Source organism: Mandrillus leucophaeus, unplaced genomic scaffold, assembly GCF_000951045.1.
Source record: "Mandrillus leucophaeus isolate KB7577 unplaced genomic scaffold, Mleu.le_1.0 Scaffold135, whole genome shotgun sequence".
Taxonomy (NCBI): domain Eukaryota; kingdom Metazoa; phylum Chordata; class Mammalia; order Primates; family Cercopithecidae; genus Mandrillus; species Mandrillus leucophaeus.
Window position 1 is genome coordinate 3,034,085 of NW_012101310.1, and position 17,267 is coordinate 3,051,351.

At 46.2% G+C, this 17,267-nt stretch overlaps 1 protein-coding gene across 1 annotated transcript in view; it reads left to right on the forward strand.

Moving 5' to 3' along the window:
* Window positions 1-17,267, forward strand: part of LOC105534456 (protein shisa-6 homolog) — a 179,427-nt gene that overhangs the window by 17,168 nt on the left and 144,992 nt on the right. The window contains exon 3 of the mRNA XM_011973186.1: window positions 7,006-7,166. Within this exon, the coding sequence (XP_011828576.1) occupies window positions 7,006-7,166 (161 nt within the window). The remainder of the gene's footprint in view (window positions 1-7,005; window positions 7,167-17,267) is intronic.

The following is a 17,267-nucleotide window of genomic DNA, read 5'->3' on the forward strand; positions in this document are numbered from 1 at the left end:
GCATGGTGTCGGGGTCCCTTAATCCCAGCTACTCGGGAAGCTGAGGTAGGAGACTCGCTTGAACCAAGAAGGCAGAGGTTGCAGTGAGCTGAGATCATGCCGCTGCACTCCAATCTGGGTAACAGAGGGAGACCCTATCTCAAAAAACAAAACAAAACAACGCCAACAATCACAAGAATTGTAATGGCAGTGGCAGCAGCCCATTTGCACCTTGTGCACAGGTACAATTATGAACTCATCTGTCCCCTGGTTGACCATGTGGCCCTGCTACCAAGTCTTGGTAGCATTTTTTGTTTTCTCAGCTTCCAGTAATAATAGGTGCACCTGACACATCTGCGTTTTCAATGAATTCTCAAACAATCCAAGTATTTCTGAGAAGTCTGGGTTTGGTATTGGCGCTACCACATTTCTCAGGCCTGGGGAAATTTTCATATGATTCACGTAAGGAATGGAGTGTGTGATCATGATGCTGTTAGGATTGAATGGGGCCCCCAGGGAATGCACATCTATTCTCTGCCTGGCTCCCGGCTGGTCTAGCGACAGAGCCAGGACAGGCACCCACTGGGATGGAGCAACTCGCTCGGCTTGCCTGAAAAAACAGGCAGGCCATGCCTTCCCTCACTGAGTCCTGTGATGTTTATTGGCCATGATGAATTTCAATTGTGCTGGGGACAACTCAGACCTGCAGAACAGCTCAATGCAGATGCACAGACATTGTTAACACAACAAATGAGATCTCCACAGCCATTCTGAGCCTCTCTGTATGAGGAGAGCAGTCTTGTGCACACACAAAGCCAGCAGCTGTGTTTTTCAAGTGGACTCTGAGAGAACCGGGAATAGGGAAAACTAAATTAAGCCGTTCTCCTTCGTCCATGTTTATTAAAAATACGTTCATTTCAATTGTCCTGGGTACATATTTTAGACAATGGAGACACTCCGACTGTCCGGTAGGTAAGTGTGAGATGCGGTTAAAGAGGACACCAGCAGTTCCTGAGAGGTCATTATCAAGTAAAAGCTCAGGGGCGGATGTGGTGGCTCACGCCTGTAATTCCAGCACTTTGAGGGGCTGAGGGAGGCAGATTACCTGAGCTTAGGAATCTGAGACCAGCCTGGGCAACATGGTGAAACCCAGTCTCTACAGAAATTTAAAAATTAGCCGGATGTGATGGTGCTTGCCTGTAGTATCAGCTACTGGGGAGGCTGAGGTGGGAGGATTGCTTGAGCCCAGGAAATTGAGGCTACAGGGAGCCATGATGTCACCACTGCACTCCAGCCTGGGTGAGTGCGTGAGACCCTCTTTCAAAAAAAAAAAAAAAAAGAAAGAAAGAAAAGAAAGAAAAAGAAAGGAAGGAAGGCAGGAAAGGAAGAAAGAGGAAAAGCTCAGTATCTGGGACTCAAATAACCAGTATCCTTTATTTAACTGGAATAAAGTATCTGCGTTCTACTTTCAAGAGAAATACAAAAGAATTAGCTATCAGAGACTTCCCTAAAGAAAGCAAAAACAGAAGCAATTTCCACGATCTGTCTTGTGGTTTTTATATGAGCAGTTTCACTTCCTAGACTGTCTACATGTCTACAGGTTTTCATCTGTGAAGCGAACTAAAGATTAGACTGATGGCCCTCTCGTGAAGAACCTTGAATTCTTAAAAAAAAAAATTAATTATATTCAGTATACTTAATTAGGCAGGAATGCTTTTAGAAAGTTCTTCAAAAACAAGAGCGTTCTCATTAGTCCTTAGGAATAAGAGCATTAACCAGAATAGCTTGTTCACGGAATAGTTCATGTATTTGGCCTTTTATCATACTTATCCAGCAGCACCAATTTCTTCCTACCCCCCCAGAAAGAGAAAGGGCATGATGAGGGCTCTACACTACCCAGTTTGCCTTGCATTTGGCGCAGAATAACTTACTGAATAATAGCTGCGCCTGTGTTCTCCTTTCCACAGCATTCAGACAGCTCAGAAATCCAGAGACGTGGCAGAGACGGAAGGTTTCTTTCCATTGCACCACTTCATTGAGCAACAGTATTCACGGGGTCCTCATGGAGGGCATATTGGTTGAGATTTATAATAATTACCAGGTGAACTAAGGGGCTCTAGGTTCCCCCACTTAATTTGGGAGGACCTAAGTTTGACCATCTGTTCAGTGAATGAAGATAGGGACAAAAGAAAAAAAAAAACCCAAGTTTTCATTTTGATGCTCTTTCACCATACTTGTTTTAAAATTTGAAAACTCCACGAAGTCCAGGGACAACTGAGTACTTCCTACCAGATTTACTGAGAAGAGCTTGGAGGAACAGGGCCCCCACTTCCCACTGGCCTTATGCAGAGCAGGGGTCTGGTGAAGTATGTTGGTGTTCCAGTCAGGATTTCATTTGGCAAAAAAGATGGCTGCTAAAATAGTGTAAAAGGTTGTAGAGCTGTTGGTGTGAATGGCACACTAAGGTGACTAGCACTGAGCAGTTGAGCCACAGCTGAGTTCTCAGGTCTGGGTAGATCTTTGCCCCAACGATTAAACACTCTCTAAAATCTTGTGTTCAGGGACCATTACAGGGACATAGTAGGTGAAGAAAACAAATGTGATTAAGTGGATGGAAGGATGGATGGATGGATGGATGGATGGGGTGTTGGATGGAGGGATGATCTTCAATGATGGATGAAGTGTTTTATGGATTGATGGATAGAGTGTTGGACAGATGGATGAGGGGATGAATTGGGGGATGGATATAATTTTGGATAGATGGAGGTGGGTGGATGGATGGGATATGGGATGGAAAGTGAGAGGGAAGGATGAATGGAGGGAGGGAGAGATGGATGAAGAGATGGGTGGCTAGATGAATGAATAATCTGGTGGTATATAGTCAGCACCTGTAGTTTAACCTACCTGTGTTTGGAATCTGAATTCAGCACTTACTAGCTGTGTGACCTTGGGTAACATATATAACCTCTAAAAGTTTTAGTTTTCTGATCAACAAAATAGGTCTACCGATGACACATCCCTTGTAAGAGCATTCTGAGAAATATATGATCCAATGCATGTAAGAGCCAGTGTCTGGGACATCGTAATCACTGAATAAATGATAGTCTCTAATATCTCAAGCAGACAAGACTATGAGGCAAAGTTATGAACAAGGTTTTGTTTATTTTTCTGTTGTTAAGGGAAATCACTTGCCATTTTAAGAACTAGTTCATATCCTGAATGCAAGTGGCAACACGTTAAAATGTTGACTGGGCCTGGTCCCTGCAGGTGTTGAGATAACTAAGCACTGAGGGAAATTCAGACACACTTTCATTTCCTCGGGACCACTGACAACAATAACCAAGGTTTTAAGCAAATACATAATTGGTATTGAACTGAATCACTCATTTACTAATTGTTTCTCCATGCCCAAATATTAACTGGCATTTGCTAAATTAGCCGACCCAGCTGGAGGGACCAGGAGGACTCATTAAAGCTGATGATTTGTAGGAAGTGAAATGTATGTAAGAGACAGTCCCAGTGAACAGAAGGATGCCCGGGCTCAAGTCAGAAGCCTTGGAGTTAAATCCCTGTTCCGATATGCTTTAGTGCTGGAATTAGCCTGAACCTCAGTTCCTTGTTAAAAATTATGATAATAATAGCTGCAAAGGTCACAGGGATAGGATTATGAGACAAGGCAGGTGAATGCATTGAGCAATTATTAAGTGCTATCCAAATGTAAGATGATACTTTTGCTATTCAGGTGATTAATATACAAGACCAAGTACTGAAGGAAGCTTAAGTTTCCTGGCCTCATCACAGTGACTGTTTTCCCTGATCAGATTTGCTGCCTGATTAATTTACTCTCCCCTGCTTGCCACACACCCGAGAAAGCCAAGAAATACACAGACAGAAGGGAGCATCAAACCTAGGCAATAATCCAGATAATTCAGGCAAAAGAATTCTTTTGTTCCGTATATCAGATACTGCAGTCAAAGGGGCTTGCTGTGGGTGGGGGAGGGTTGGAAAGAGCACGACCACTAAGGTGACTCTTCACTTCAGATTCCTAAATCAGACACATCTGTCGTCCACATGGGGGGTGACAGGGCCCTGCTGACAGCCTGTCCTGTCCTGAGTCCCTCACTTGGCCGTCTGTGTGTCTCTCTCTGTCTGACTCTTTCCCTCCGAATGTCTCTCTCTAACCCCTTTTACCTGTCTCTTCTGAATCGCATTTTATCTCTGGATTTCACTTTGGTTCTCTGTGGCTTACTCTCCCTCTTGCTCTTCCTGCCGGCTTACTTGTCCCTCGGACTCTGCCTCCTATCCTCTCTCTGTCTCCTGATGCCTGTCACTTTCACTAACTCTCTTCTCTGAACCTCGCCTGCTCTCTCTTGCTTGGGGTTTCAGACCCCCTCTCACTCTCCTTCTGTCTCTTTGGCTCCATCTCCCATTTCTCTCCTCTCTCCACCTGTTTTCTCTCCTCTCTTTCTCTCTGGACCTCTGTCGCCTGTCCCTCCCTTTCTCTCCCTTTCTCTCCCTCTCTGTTTGCTACTGTCTGACTCTCCCTACTGTCTTCTCTCAGATGCTGGAAGCTGCTGCCCACTCTTTTACAAAATCTGCTGTGCGGTTCCTCAGTGACCAATTTTCTTTCCTACGGTTAGAAAGTAGCTCAGGCCTTAACCCATTTCCTCCGGCGTATTCAAATTAATTAGGTGAGACCAGGATCACGCATTTCAGAATTAGAATAATATTTATTGAGCACCCTGGAGAGAAGGGGATGGAAGATGGAGAGGAACCGGAGCAAGGAGGGGGGTCACCAGTGGAGGGAGGGAGAGTAGGCAGAGGGACTCACTCTTAAGGCCACGTGGTCTGGGAATGAGGGCTGCCTTCCTAGTTGGCAGAGGGTACTGGAAAGGAAGGATCCTGGAAAATGGTCACACATGGGTGTGGGAATAGGAGCATTTCCTTAGCTGCCATGTACTTTACAACATGTGGCAGGGTTCCCGTCCTTAGGTAGCCTGTCAGGCAGCCTTGTTTGAGAAACACCTTTTGCTGTACATCCCTCTCTCTTGGCTGTGCTGACCAGCTCAGTGCAGCCCACTGGGCATCAGGAGCCCTCTCCCAGGAGAAGATACATCTCATAGCACAAACTGTTTTCTTATTTTCTCACATGACCTAGAGACAGCCCCTGGTAACCACAGTTCTGCTTTCTGTCTTTACAGATTTACCTAACTGGGTATGTTATAGAAACATGATCTTTTACGGTGTGCTTCTTTTACTTAGCATGATGTTTTCAAGGTCCATCTGTGTGATAGCATGTGTCAGTATGCCTTTTTAAAATGACTGAATAATATTCCATTGTGTGAATATACCATATTTTGTTTTTCTTTTCAGCAGTTGATGGACTTTTGGGTTGCATCTACCCTTTGGCTATTATTAATACTGCTGCTTTGAACTTTTGTACACAAGTTTAATACAACATATGTTTTTTATTGTTCTTGGGAATACCTAGTAGATTTGCTGGGCCATATGTTAATTCTGCGTTTAAGGAACATCACAGTTTTGAGGAAGTGCTAAACTGTTTACCAAAGGGATTGCAGGGTTTTCCATTCCCACTAACAGTGTATGAAGGATTAAATTTCTCTACCTCCTTGCCAACACTTGGTATTATGTGGCTTTTCGGTTATAGCTATCCTAGTGTGTATGAAAGGGTATCTCAGCGTGATTTATAGTTTTGGGACTAATATCTAGGTATATAATCCATTACGAGTTAGTTTTTTATATGGTGTGAGGTAAGGATCCAACTTCCTTCTTTTTCATGTGGCGATCTAGTTGTCCCAGGACCATTTTGTGAAGAAACTATTCTTCCCCCCGCAGTTTACTCAGATGCATTTCTAAACTGCTGCAGTTGTCACTTTTCATGGGGCCAGAGTGTTGGAGCTGGACTCCTGGTAAGAGGGAAGCCTTGGGTTGGGCAGGGCCCCACCCCTCAGAGACACCCCTTAGGAAAATGGAAGAGTCTTTGCCTGGCATGTGCAAAATGGAGTGCATTGAGGACTGGGGACCTGGCTCTGAAGTGACAGTATCCAGGTGTAGTCTCTTGTGGCTGTCCTTACTCATCTGTTCCCCACTGCCAGTGAGTATGTCACATGTCATACCCACAGAGGGCGTTCTGTTTGAAAGCAAGTAGGGGAGCAATTCCCCCTAAATTATGAGCCCCTAGATGGCAGGAATTGGGTCCCATTGATCTCTCTCTCTTCAGTGAATGATGCATGCTGAGTCCTCAGTCACTGCATGTTTGGTTGTTGAAGCTGGGCACTGAGTTAACAAAAGCTGCTTTCTCTTGAGTAGCTGGACCTCTTGCAGGGGAACGGGTCTCTCCTGCTATGGCAGAGTCTCTGCTTGTCTTTCTTTCTTCCTGTGTATTTTTTCCCTGTGTTTGTGATTGCTCCCTCCTCTAAACTCCAGTTGTCTTGACTGTCTGCACCATTCACGTGTTTTGATTTTTATCTTTTCATCTCTATGTCCTGTCCTTGCAGCTCAATCATACCCTTCCTTGATTGCAGGAGCTGTGTGTCGTACTTATTTGGGTCTCCAGTATCTAGTACATGATACTCAGTGTGTGGTTTTGGATGACGAAGTGGTCCCCTGATATTAGTGACCTGCTGCTGAATTTGAGGCCAATAGTTTCAGCCCTTCACCATAGTGGCATTCCAGTGGCCAACTGCTATAGATACCTGCCTGGCATAGGTGGATATCTGGGGAGCCAGTATTTTGAAAGGGCTCAGAGTTTACTAATGTGAAATGAATTAAGGAAAGAAACCATAGCCCCAGCCTTTTAGTCTGTACCTCCAGGCATGGTAACCTTTACCCTGTGTCCCCTGCTGAAACCAACACCAGATGTAGCTGACTATTGAGAGCTGAATGCTGTCTCTCTCTCTTCCTGCATCTCTGCAAATCAAAGGGCATATGAAAGTAAGCCAACTCCCCTCATGGGTGTGCACACCTGCTCAGTGAATCTCATTATGTGATCTCCTCCTTGTTTAGGGCTCTGGCTGACATCTTAAGACAACAGGGACCAATCCCCATAGCACACTGTGAAAGAGAAACTATCTCGGCTATCGATACCTCTCCCAAAGAGAACACGCCGGTTAGATCGTCCTCCAAAAACCACTACACTCCTGTGCGTACGGCCAAGCAGACTCCAGGTAAGTAACAGCTGGACACCTTGATTCTTTGCTGAGGCTGGTGAGAGGTTTCAAGATGTTTCTGCTCTGGTGGGGCAGGTTGTGGACATATGATGGTGAGATGAGCGACTCTCTGATGGACAGGCAGGCTTGCAAAAGATTTTTGGGACTTTCTCCCTGGGGTGAGTTTGGAATGGGCAAGACTGTTGCCGGTCAGTGTCTGGGCTGGATGAGAACTGACAATTTCAGGCACGTGTGACCTAGTGAGTGGCTGGTATAAAGGAGCTTGCAGCATCCATAGCAGGGTATGGCCATCCATTCAGCCATGTGGTGGGAAACTTTAGGCTGAGTAGGATGCTAGATATGTGACAATAAATTACTGTACCCCACTATAGAACCTGCTCAACTACTGGGATCTCAGAGAGCTCCTTCCTGAGGATGAGAATTAACATCTCTATTTTTGCGTGTCTTTTTCCTGTGCTCTGTAGATTCCCTGGATGTATGATGAGTTGCCATAAAATAACAATATGCCTTCTACTTTTTGTACTTATCATTGCTATAACTGTGAAGAAAATGGCAGGGCTTATTTTCCTTGTCATACGGGTCGATATATGAAGCTCAAGGAAATTTAGTAACTTGAACAAGGTCACTGAGATGTTAATAATAATTAAAAAATCAGTAATAACAGTAATATAACCTAAATATTTATTGGAATCTTGTTCTGTGCCAAGAGTCATGCTGAGCCTTTTACGTGTATTTTCTTATTTATTCTCCACAGCAATCTTAGAAATACTTATATTATCCCCATTTTGTGTGAGGAATGGAAAGGCTAAGTAACTTTCCCAAGGTTACATGATTAGTAAGAGAGAAAAACAAGATTCAAACCAAGGCAAATAGTTAACAATAGTAAGAACTAGGAAACTGTAATATCCTTACCCAGTTAAGGGTATGAATCCAAAATATCTGAGTGGACAGTCTCCTTACAAGTACAGCTTGGGAAGTCATCTCTTGTAGTGAGTGTTTCCAGATAGCCTCTTACTGGTACTAATCCTAGTCCCAGAGAAAGCTTTTACTTTGATACTTGCATCTGAAATCTTCACATCTATTACTCTGTAGTTTTCAGAGGATGGGCAATGTGATCTGAACTAAGCCTGCAATAAGGATATATAACCACTAGGTGGCAGTGGATGTGACCAAATCCAAACTATAGCAAAAGTGCTGATGAGATCAAATTTATTTTCCATTCATTCTTTATTTTTCTTAAATTTATTAAGTCAGAAACCTAATATTTGCTTTTAAAATAGCATTCTTAAATCTTCTGAGAGCCTAATAAAAGGAGATGACACTCCCTCCTGAGAAATACATATACATATTTATATTCATCCAACAGTTTGTATATGATTTAAGGGAGTTAATAGATTCATCCAAAGTTAAAAATCCCGGCTGTAAAGGTAAAGATGGGGACTCCACATTTGCAAAATGTCTAAGATGCATTTTAAGCTTTAACACCATAGATCCTTAAAACATAAGCAATAGAAGGAATCTTGGTAAAAACATCTGGACCAGTGGTCATCTACATGGATGCATTTTAGAATCACCTGAGGAGATCTTAAAAATGCTGATGCCTGGGCTCCACAGAATCACCAGAATTTCTAGGGATGGTGTTGGCATCACATTAGTATTTTAAACAATCTCCCCAAGGTGATTCTAACATGTGTCTAGTGGTGAGAATCACTGGTTCTGAAGGATTCCTTCATTTTATGAGTGAAGACACTGAAAACCTAAGCCAGTGGTTCTCAAACTTGGCTGTACATTGGAATCAAGTGGGGATCTTTAAAAATTAAGGATGCCTCGGCCCCACCCCCAGAGACTGATTGAATTGATGTAGAAGTGTGGTCTGAGAATGGAGGTGGGTGGGGGGCTGGTGGCTAACACTTCCCAGGTGATTCTAATGTGGAACTAAGTTTGAGAGTCACTGGGCTGTGGGAGTTGCATAGAGACACCGTTGTAGCTAATCCTTTTTGTCACTGCTCGCTGTTGAATCCAACTCTGGTATTGTCACCACCTTTGAGTAGTATATTTTGATTTTTCCAAGGATTCATCCTTTGAAGTCAGTCTCCACCAGAACCTTGTTGTGACTCTGAAACTTCAGGTCACTCTGGCATCAAAAGCACCCCTGGTTGTTTATCTTCCCCTCTCTCTGTTTGGGTTTTCTTTGTCTCATTCTCAAGCGAGCTGGTTCCCCACTGCTGAATCCAGACTGATTAGGTGGACAGTCTGGATTTGCCCTTAAATACCCTTCACAGAGCAGGAAGATTTGTCATTTCTTCTGGTTTCTATATACCTCGTCTCTTCTAGTGAGCTGAGAAGGAAAGCTTCCAGTTACATGATTCACTTCTATGTTTCAAGAAATTCTCCTCCTGTATTTCTCAAATTGGAACTCTTCACTTTGCGCTTGGAGATGGGAATAGTATCCTGGCCCAGAAAGCATTCTCAGTTGTGATGCTTAAATTTAAAAGCAATTTCATCACAAGCTGCAGCTTCTACAGATTATAATGGACACAATGCTTTTCCAAACAGTTGATATCCTTTGCCACAAAATATTGCAGTTTGAGCAGAAGTTGAACAGAACTTTGCGTAAGTGTTCAGAGTGGAAATTTACCGTAATTTTGACACTCATCAAATCAACAAACCATCAGTTGTAGGAGTATGGTAGTAAGTTTTTAGGGGGCTATTAAGGAAGATATCCAGTAACACCAGTAGGCATCAGAGCATATGAGTAGCTTTGATACTCAAGATGGTTTCGGTGGGTCAGCCACATCAGCATCACCTGAGAGCTTGTGGGAAATGCAGAATCCCAGACTCTACCTCTCCTGCTGAATGAGAACCTGTAATTTGGTGAAATCGCTTAGCAATTAGAGTTTGAGAAGCACCGGGAAAGCTTGAGCATTTAAGTATCTTCCTCAGTTTGTCTTTTGGCCCTGTCTCTTACTATGTATGTGATATTGGGCAAGATTCTTTGTCTTTCCAAGTTTCTTTGTCTGCTGTTGAAGCCAATTGTACCTGTACGTCAGAGTTGTTTTAATTGTATAATGAGTTAAACCAAGTAAAGCACTGAAGACAGGTCCCCATACATAGCAAACACTGACTGTTAGCCATGATCAGGCTATGGAGGCACATCCACAGCTCATGGAAGATGAATCGAATGAAAGAACCAAAGGCAATGCATTGGTGTCCTTAGACCAGGCAGGGTCCGTGGGGTTATGTCTGGGATGAAGGTCCCTGGACTCAAGCCTTCCTGTGGTTGGCTGCTGTCTGAGGCACATCCTCTGGGGATGAAAGTAATTTGTGGGGCTTGGTCAGGGTTTTGGACATTGAAAGCACATGCTTGGTTGGTTTGGGATGTGGGTTGAGAGTCCTGCAGTAATAACGAAAACAATAATAGCACAAGTACCACAGATTGAGAACTTACTATGTATTGGGTACTCTGCTAGGCACTTTATGCATAATAGCGAATGGATCCTGTAACATTTCTTAGATGTGAGAGTTTCTAATCCCACGTTAGCAGAAAAATCCTGTCCCCTTCTATAAGAGCCTTTTACCCCAACCCTTCCAGGAAGCCCCTTTCCAGCTTTAAAGATTGCCACATACGGGACACTTGGTTGGAATGTAGAAAACCAATGAACCCTGCTTTCATCCCTTACCCCTCAAATCTGGCTGCCTGCAGACCCTTGCTACCCAAAGTGCGGTCCGTGGACCAGCAGCAACTGCATTCCATTGGAACTTATTAGAAATGCAGAGTCTTGGGCTCTTCCCCATACCTACTGAATCTGAAGCTGCATTCAGGATCCTCAGAGGATTTGTACACATGATAAAGTTGAAGAAGACCTCTTTTAGCTCAGTGATTCTCAGCCCTGGTCACACATTGGAGTCGTGTGGGGAATTCTGAAAATACCAATGCCTGCCCCCATCCCAAAGATTCTGATTTACTTGGTCTATAGTAGGACCTGGCATTGATATTAAAAAAAGAAACAAACAAAAACAAACTTCCCACGTGGTTCTCCAGTCCAGAAAACTTTGCAAACTGAGCTCTTAAAGTTTTGAGGGAACTGGAGGAAAGCTGTCAAATAAGGAAGAGATTCTTTGAAGATTATTGAATGTAGGTTCACATCAAGATCTGCAAGATGGAGACTGGCTAGGCAGAGTGAGTGTGGCTGTTGTAACCAGTCCTCTCCTCAACAGGTGGGGCCGAAGGGTGTGGAAGACTCAGGCTCATCTGAGAGAGGGAGGGGATCAGTATAGAGCTTTGAATGGAGACCCCTGGGCAAAAGCAGGCGTAAGTAGAAATAGAAAGCTTGTTTAAGGGACCAAGTGGAGTCATGAAGAGATGCACCATACCGAGCATTGCAGTTCCCTGAGTCCAGCACCTTAGAGGCTTGCTGTGGGCTCGCTTTTCCCATAGATGGGAAGTAGGAGAGACTTAGCATGTTTGCCTTACCTCACCCCCCTCCTAAAGAGCCTGTCCTGGGACATCTAGGGAGAGTGGGGTACCCATTCCTGGCAGTAGTAATGAGATCATGTGCTGAGGTTACAGAATGTTGATATCCAGATTCGCTTTATCAAGAGTGACATCATTTGGAGAGAGTAAATATTCATGCCCATCTGCATACCACTGTGAGTTGTATAAAAGAACAGCCAGTCATCCTGCCTGTTGTCAAAGCCATATCCATTAATGGCAGACAAAGGGAGCCAAGGGTCATGACTCTCTAAGCTTCATGGAGACCCAGAATGAAGGCTGAACAGGTGGCAGAGGAGCACTCTGCCACAGCCCTGCATGCCCTGGCTCCCATCCATCACCCCATGCCTCTCTGACCTCAACCCCTACTACCTTCTGCGTCCCTCCCAGGCTCCAGACACACTAGTCTTCTCCAGACACACTGTTTCTTCTCATGCCGTTTGTATTCTTGCATTGAGATGTTTTCCCCTCTCTGTTCCTGTAGCCTCAAATTTTCTAGCACTAGGTATTTGTTTTGTGGAATCTTGCTCAAACAGCACTGTTCTGGAGAGGCCTTTCCTAACCTTCTCCTCTGTTACCATCTCTGGCTTTACTTTTCTTAGAGTACTTACATCATCTAACATCATACATTTGTCGGTTCATGTGTTTATTATCTGTCCCCATCAGAATTCAAGCCCCAGGTACACAAGGGTTTTCTTTTCCTATCATCATGGTATCCTAGGACCAAGAACATCACTTGGAAGATCCTAGTTGCTCAAGAGCTGTTGGTTCAGGGAATGAATGAAGGATGACATAGTCCTTGACTTGGAAGGGCATAGGATCCAAGCACAGGCACTGGTTATGCAGCTGCATACTGACGACTGCACCCCATGTAGCAGCCCTCTCTGTAAAGTAAGTATAGTGTCCATCCCTTAGCGCATAGGCTGATCACCAGCCAGCTGGTTGAGCCAGAAGGTCCTGGAGTCCAGTGCCCAGGTTTTTGTTGTTGTTGTTGTTGTTGTTGTTTTTTTGATGGAGTCTTGCTCTGTCACCCAGGTTGGAGTGCGGTGGCGCAATCTCAGCCCACTGCAACCTCTGCCTCCCAGGTTCAAGTGATTCTCCTGCCTCAGCCTCCCAAGTAGCTGGGACTACAGGCGCCTGCCACCACACCCGGCTAGTTTTTGCATTTTTAGTAGAGACAGGGTTTCACTGTGTTGGCCAGGATGGTCTTGATCTCTTGACCTCGTGATCCACCCGCCTCGTACTCCCAAAGTGCTGGGATTACAGGTGTGAACCACTGCGCCCGGCCTGACCAGGCTTCTTACCGAGCCCCATGGCCCCTCTCCTCCTGTCTGGGGCTGACCCAGAACTCCACGGGTCAGTGCAGCCAGGAACTGGGAGCTTTGCTTCTATGGCTGGGCCCAGAAGACTATTATCCAGGATGCCGTCCCAGTTCTTTACACCCTGCTAAGAAAGCATGGGCGCCTTGGAAGCCCAGGCAGCCCAGAGAGTCCCTGTTCCCAGGGACAGGTTTAGGGCCACCCATGAAGCCAGAAAACCTGGGTTGTGCAGCTGAGCTGGGAAACTTCTGGTGAGTCTCAGCGTCTCGTAGGAAGTAGGACTTTTCTTTTCTCAGTCGTCCCCGAAAGAAACAGAACTGTTGTTCTAGAGGAGTCTGAGATGATAGCCTCATAAGGTTTTGGAGCTCTATGGAAATGGTGAGATTAGCTGGCCAGAATTATGCTTGGCCTGTGAGGAAACTGAGACACACAGGGGTCACTTAAGTGGGAGGTGACGTAAATATAGATAGAAAGCAATCAAAGCGCATCTGACACAAGAGCAAGACAATTTTAAGTCTTCACTGTCCTATATATTGGTTCCTAGCTACATGTGGCTGTCAAGCACTGATTGTTAAAATTAATTTTACCTATTTATTTTTATTTTGTAAGTTTTTATGTTTTTAGAGACAGAGTCTTGCTCTGCCATCCAGGCTGGAGTGCAGTAGTGCAGTCTTGGCTCACTGCAGCCTCCACCTCCTGGGTTCAAGAGATTCTCCTGCCTCAGTCTCCTGAGTAGCTGGGATTACAGGTGCACGCCACCACACCTGGCTAATTTTTGTATTTTTACTAGAGTCGGGCTTTCACCATGTTGGTCAGGCTGGTCTCGAACTCCTGAGCTCGTGATCTGCCCACCTCGGCCTCCCAAAGTGCTGGGATGACAGGCGTGAGCGGGCGTGCTTGGCAAGGAGTTTATTTAAGTGTGATGATCTGATTTCTGTTTTCTGGTTGCCAAGTAGTGAACACCACAGGTTAATGAGAGAACTTTCTATGACTTTCTCTGACTTCTCTTTCCACAGGAAGACACCCTCCTATAGAGGGGGCAAGATGATGCAGAAAGAGCTTGTAGGTTTCACAATAAGACAAACCAAAGACCAAATAGCCCCTTGGTTTGGACAGCCTGGACCTTAGTCCAGGGCTCTGAAGTAGGAGTTGGCAAACATTTTCTGGAAAGGGCTGGATCGTCAATATTTTAGGCTCTGCAGGCCATAAGATCTCTGTGGCAACTATCCAGTTCTGCCCTTGAAGCACAAGAGCAGCCATAGATGATAAGTAAATGAATGGATGTGTGTTTTCATAAAATTTGGACGTGTTTCCATAAAATGTCATTTACAGTAGCAGGTAATGGGCAGGGTTTGGCCTGTGGGCTCTAGTTTGTCGGCCCCTCTCTGAAAGTCCCAGCCATCTTCCATGCGGCATTTCCTTCCACGTGGAATGTGACCAGAGACACGTCCCTCTCTGGGATTCCATAGGGGAATGGATGGCAAACAGATCTGTGAGCCCAGGAGGTGCCCTGTCAATGTCAGGTCCCATTCCCCTCTTTCCTTCCCTGAGACTCGAGCCAAGGTATTGCTTGATTCGGATTTTATAGCCGGTTGAACCAGGGCTCATGAGGGCTGATGAATGAATCATGTTGCAGTGGGGCCCAGGGTCTCCAGGGTGCAAATGGAGAGGTAGCAGGTGTAGACAACTGTTTTGCAAAGCTTAGCTGTCGGGGAGAGAAGAGGCGGGGAGGCTGTGAAATGGAGGGTAGGCTCATCCTATGTGAGGGGTGAAGGGTGGGGGGAAACATGAAAACATGCCCATGCTGGAGGAACAGAGCTGGTAGAGAAAGGTGTGGAGGGGAGGCATGCAGGAAGAGAGGGACCCGGGCAGACTTTGGCTCTCCTCAGCCCTGACCTTCTCAGTGACTGTTTTCTATCACTTAGGTGATGAGGTTGAAAGCATGGTTATTAAATTTACAAGTGACATCCCTGGGAGGGATGGTCAGCCTATCCTCAGATGATGACAGACTCGGAATTCAACATGTCTTGCAGGGTGCAGATACCCCAAGGTCCATTTTATTTATATTTTATTTTGAGATGGAGTTTCACTCTTGTCACCCAGGCTAGAGTTCAGTGGCGCCATCTCAGCTCACTGCAACCTCTGCCTGCTAGCTTCAAGCAGTTCTCCTGCCTCAGCCTCCCGAGTAGCTGGAATTACAGGTGCCCACCACCACGCCTGGCTAATTTTTTGTTTTTTATTTTTTTTATTTTTAGCAGAGACAGAGTTTCACCATGCTGGCCAGGCTGGTCTCAAACTCCTGACCTCAAGTGATCTGCCTGCTTCAGCCTCCCAAAGTGCTGGGATTACAGGCATGAGCTACTGTACCCGGCCCCATCTTCCATTTAACAAGACCCCCTCTGCTGGCCACAGCTCACCTTCCCTTCTGTGCCTGGGACCCCATCTGTTCCTGGTCCACAGAACCTTGCTCCCTGGACTTCCACCTTTCCCCTCCTGCACGCTTCTGTAGCAGCTCTGCTCCTCCAGCCTGGGGATATGTTCAGCCTCTTTACCCTCACATAGGATGAGCCCACCCTCCGTTTCACACTCTCCCCGTCTCTTCTCTCCCCGACAGCCGAGCTTTGCAAAACACTTATCTACACCTGCTGCCTCTCCGTCAGCTCCCCTTACCTCCTCCTCAGCCCATCTCCTGCGTTCCACTACCAGGCAACCTCCTTCCCACAGTTTTGGGGGATTCTGGGAAGAGCTTCTTTTTTGTCTCTGCCATCAGAAACTCTGCCACTCCTTCCGCGGACACCAAAGCTCTGCCTACTCAAACACTTTTGGGTCCTTATGGGGATGCACTCTCTGTCTTCTACAGCTCCCCAGCCATGCTCTGCTCTTTGCTTGATCTGGAATGTTCTCTTCTCGTTCACTTTCCCACAGCCTAGCCTGCTGTTCCTTTTCTCCCAGGCCCCCACATGGCTCTCACTTCCCTGGCTCCCTGCCTGGGGGCGTTTCTCCGCTGGTCCTTCGTGGCACCCTGGGCTCCTCCGTCCTTGCAGAGACACAGTGGAGGGGGCTGACTAGGACTGTTGGCCCCAGTTTGGAACCCCGTTCTGCCTTCACTAGCTGGAAGTAGTGATCATTTTACTTAACCTTCCATGCCTCAGTTTTCCTGGTCTGTAAACTGGGTATAAACTCTCCTGCTTGTGTTGTTGTGAAGATTGACTTAACTTTCTCTGGGCTGTCTGGTTTCTCTAAGGTGTGTCTGGTATCAGCATAGCTCACCTGACAATCTCCAATCCCTGGCTCAGAGCCTGGCATACTCAGGCTGTCCAGTAAATACTCACAAAGTGACTAGCATGATGCAAACCCCATATTTGGGTCAGAAGTCCCAGTAAGTCCCACGGGGAACAGTAGGTCATATGAGAGAGTCACAGGGGTTTAGGATGAATGAACAGAGCAAGTTGAGAGCTCTGGAAACAGCTATGTCTTTAGGCTGCATGGAAACAACCTGGAATCCAGATGCAAGGGGGTGGCATGCCAGCTGTTTTCATGGCTGGAGTGTTTGTCTACACTTCTCGTTTGCTGCAGTGCATTTATCTAGGGCCGTGGGGAGGACACCAGAGGAGGCCACTCTTGCTCAGCACAAGGGCAGGCGTTCTCCTGATGTGAGCCCCTCTGCTCCAGGTCAGGCCACCTTGCCATGCAACAAGCTGCTCACTCCGTGATGATTTGAAGCAGAGGAGGCGAGCAAGTTGGGCATTTCCAGCTTGAGAGGAAGGCTGGCCTAGCAACTTCCAAGGTCCGACTTTTCGCATGTCATCGTAGAAACAGTAGCTGGGATTTGTTGAGGGGTGAGTGTCCAGGCCCTGGGCTAGGAGCCTTCCTTGTCATAGTGTAGGCACTGTCCTCCTCCCAGTAGATAGGAGGCTACAGCGACATGGAGTGATGGGCGGCCTGCCTGCAGGTGCATGACTTGTCGGTGTCAGGGTGTGGGGTCTGACCTAGGCAGCTCAATATCCGGGACTCACTCTCTCACTGGCCGCACTTCTCTTGGGATTCCGTGACTCAGGGTCAGAGCCCAGGTGAAACTATGGCCAAATCACCATTCTGTTCTCAGTGCCAGGCTTGTCCTGAGAGGAAGCGTTAATTCCTCATTTTATGCCATTCAGAAAGTGAGTGCTGCCGGGCGCGGTGGCTCAAGTCTGTAATCCCAGCACTTTGGGAGGCCGAGACAGGCGGATCACGAGGTCAGGAGATCGAGACCATCCTGGCTAACACGGTGAAACCCCATCTCTACTA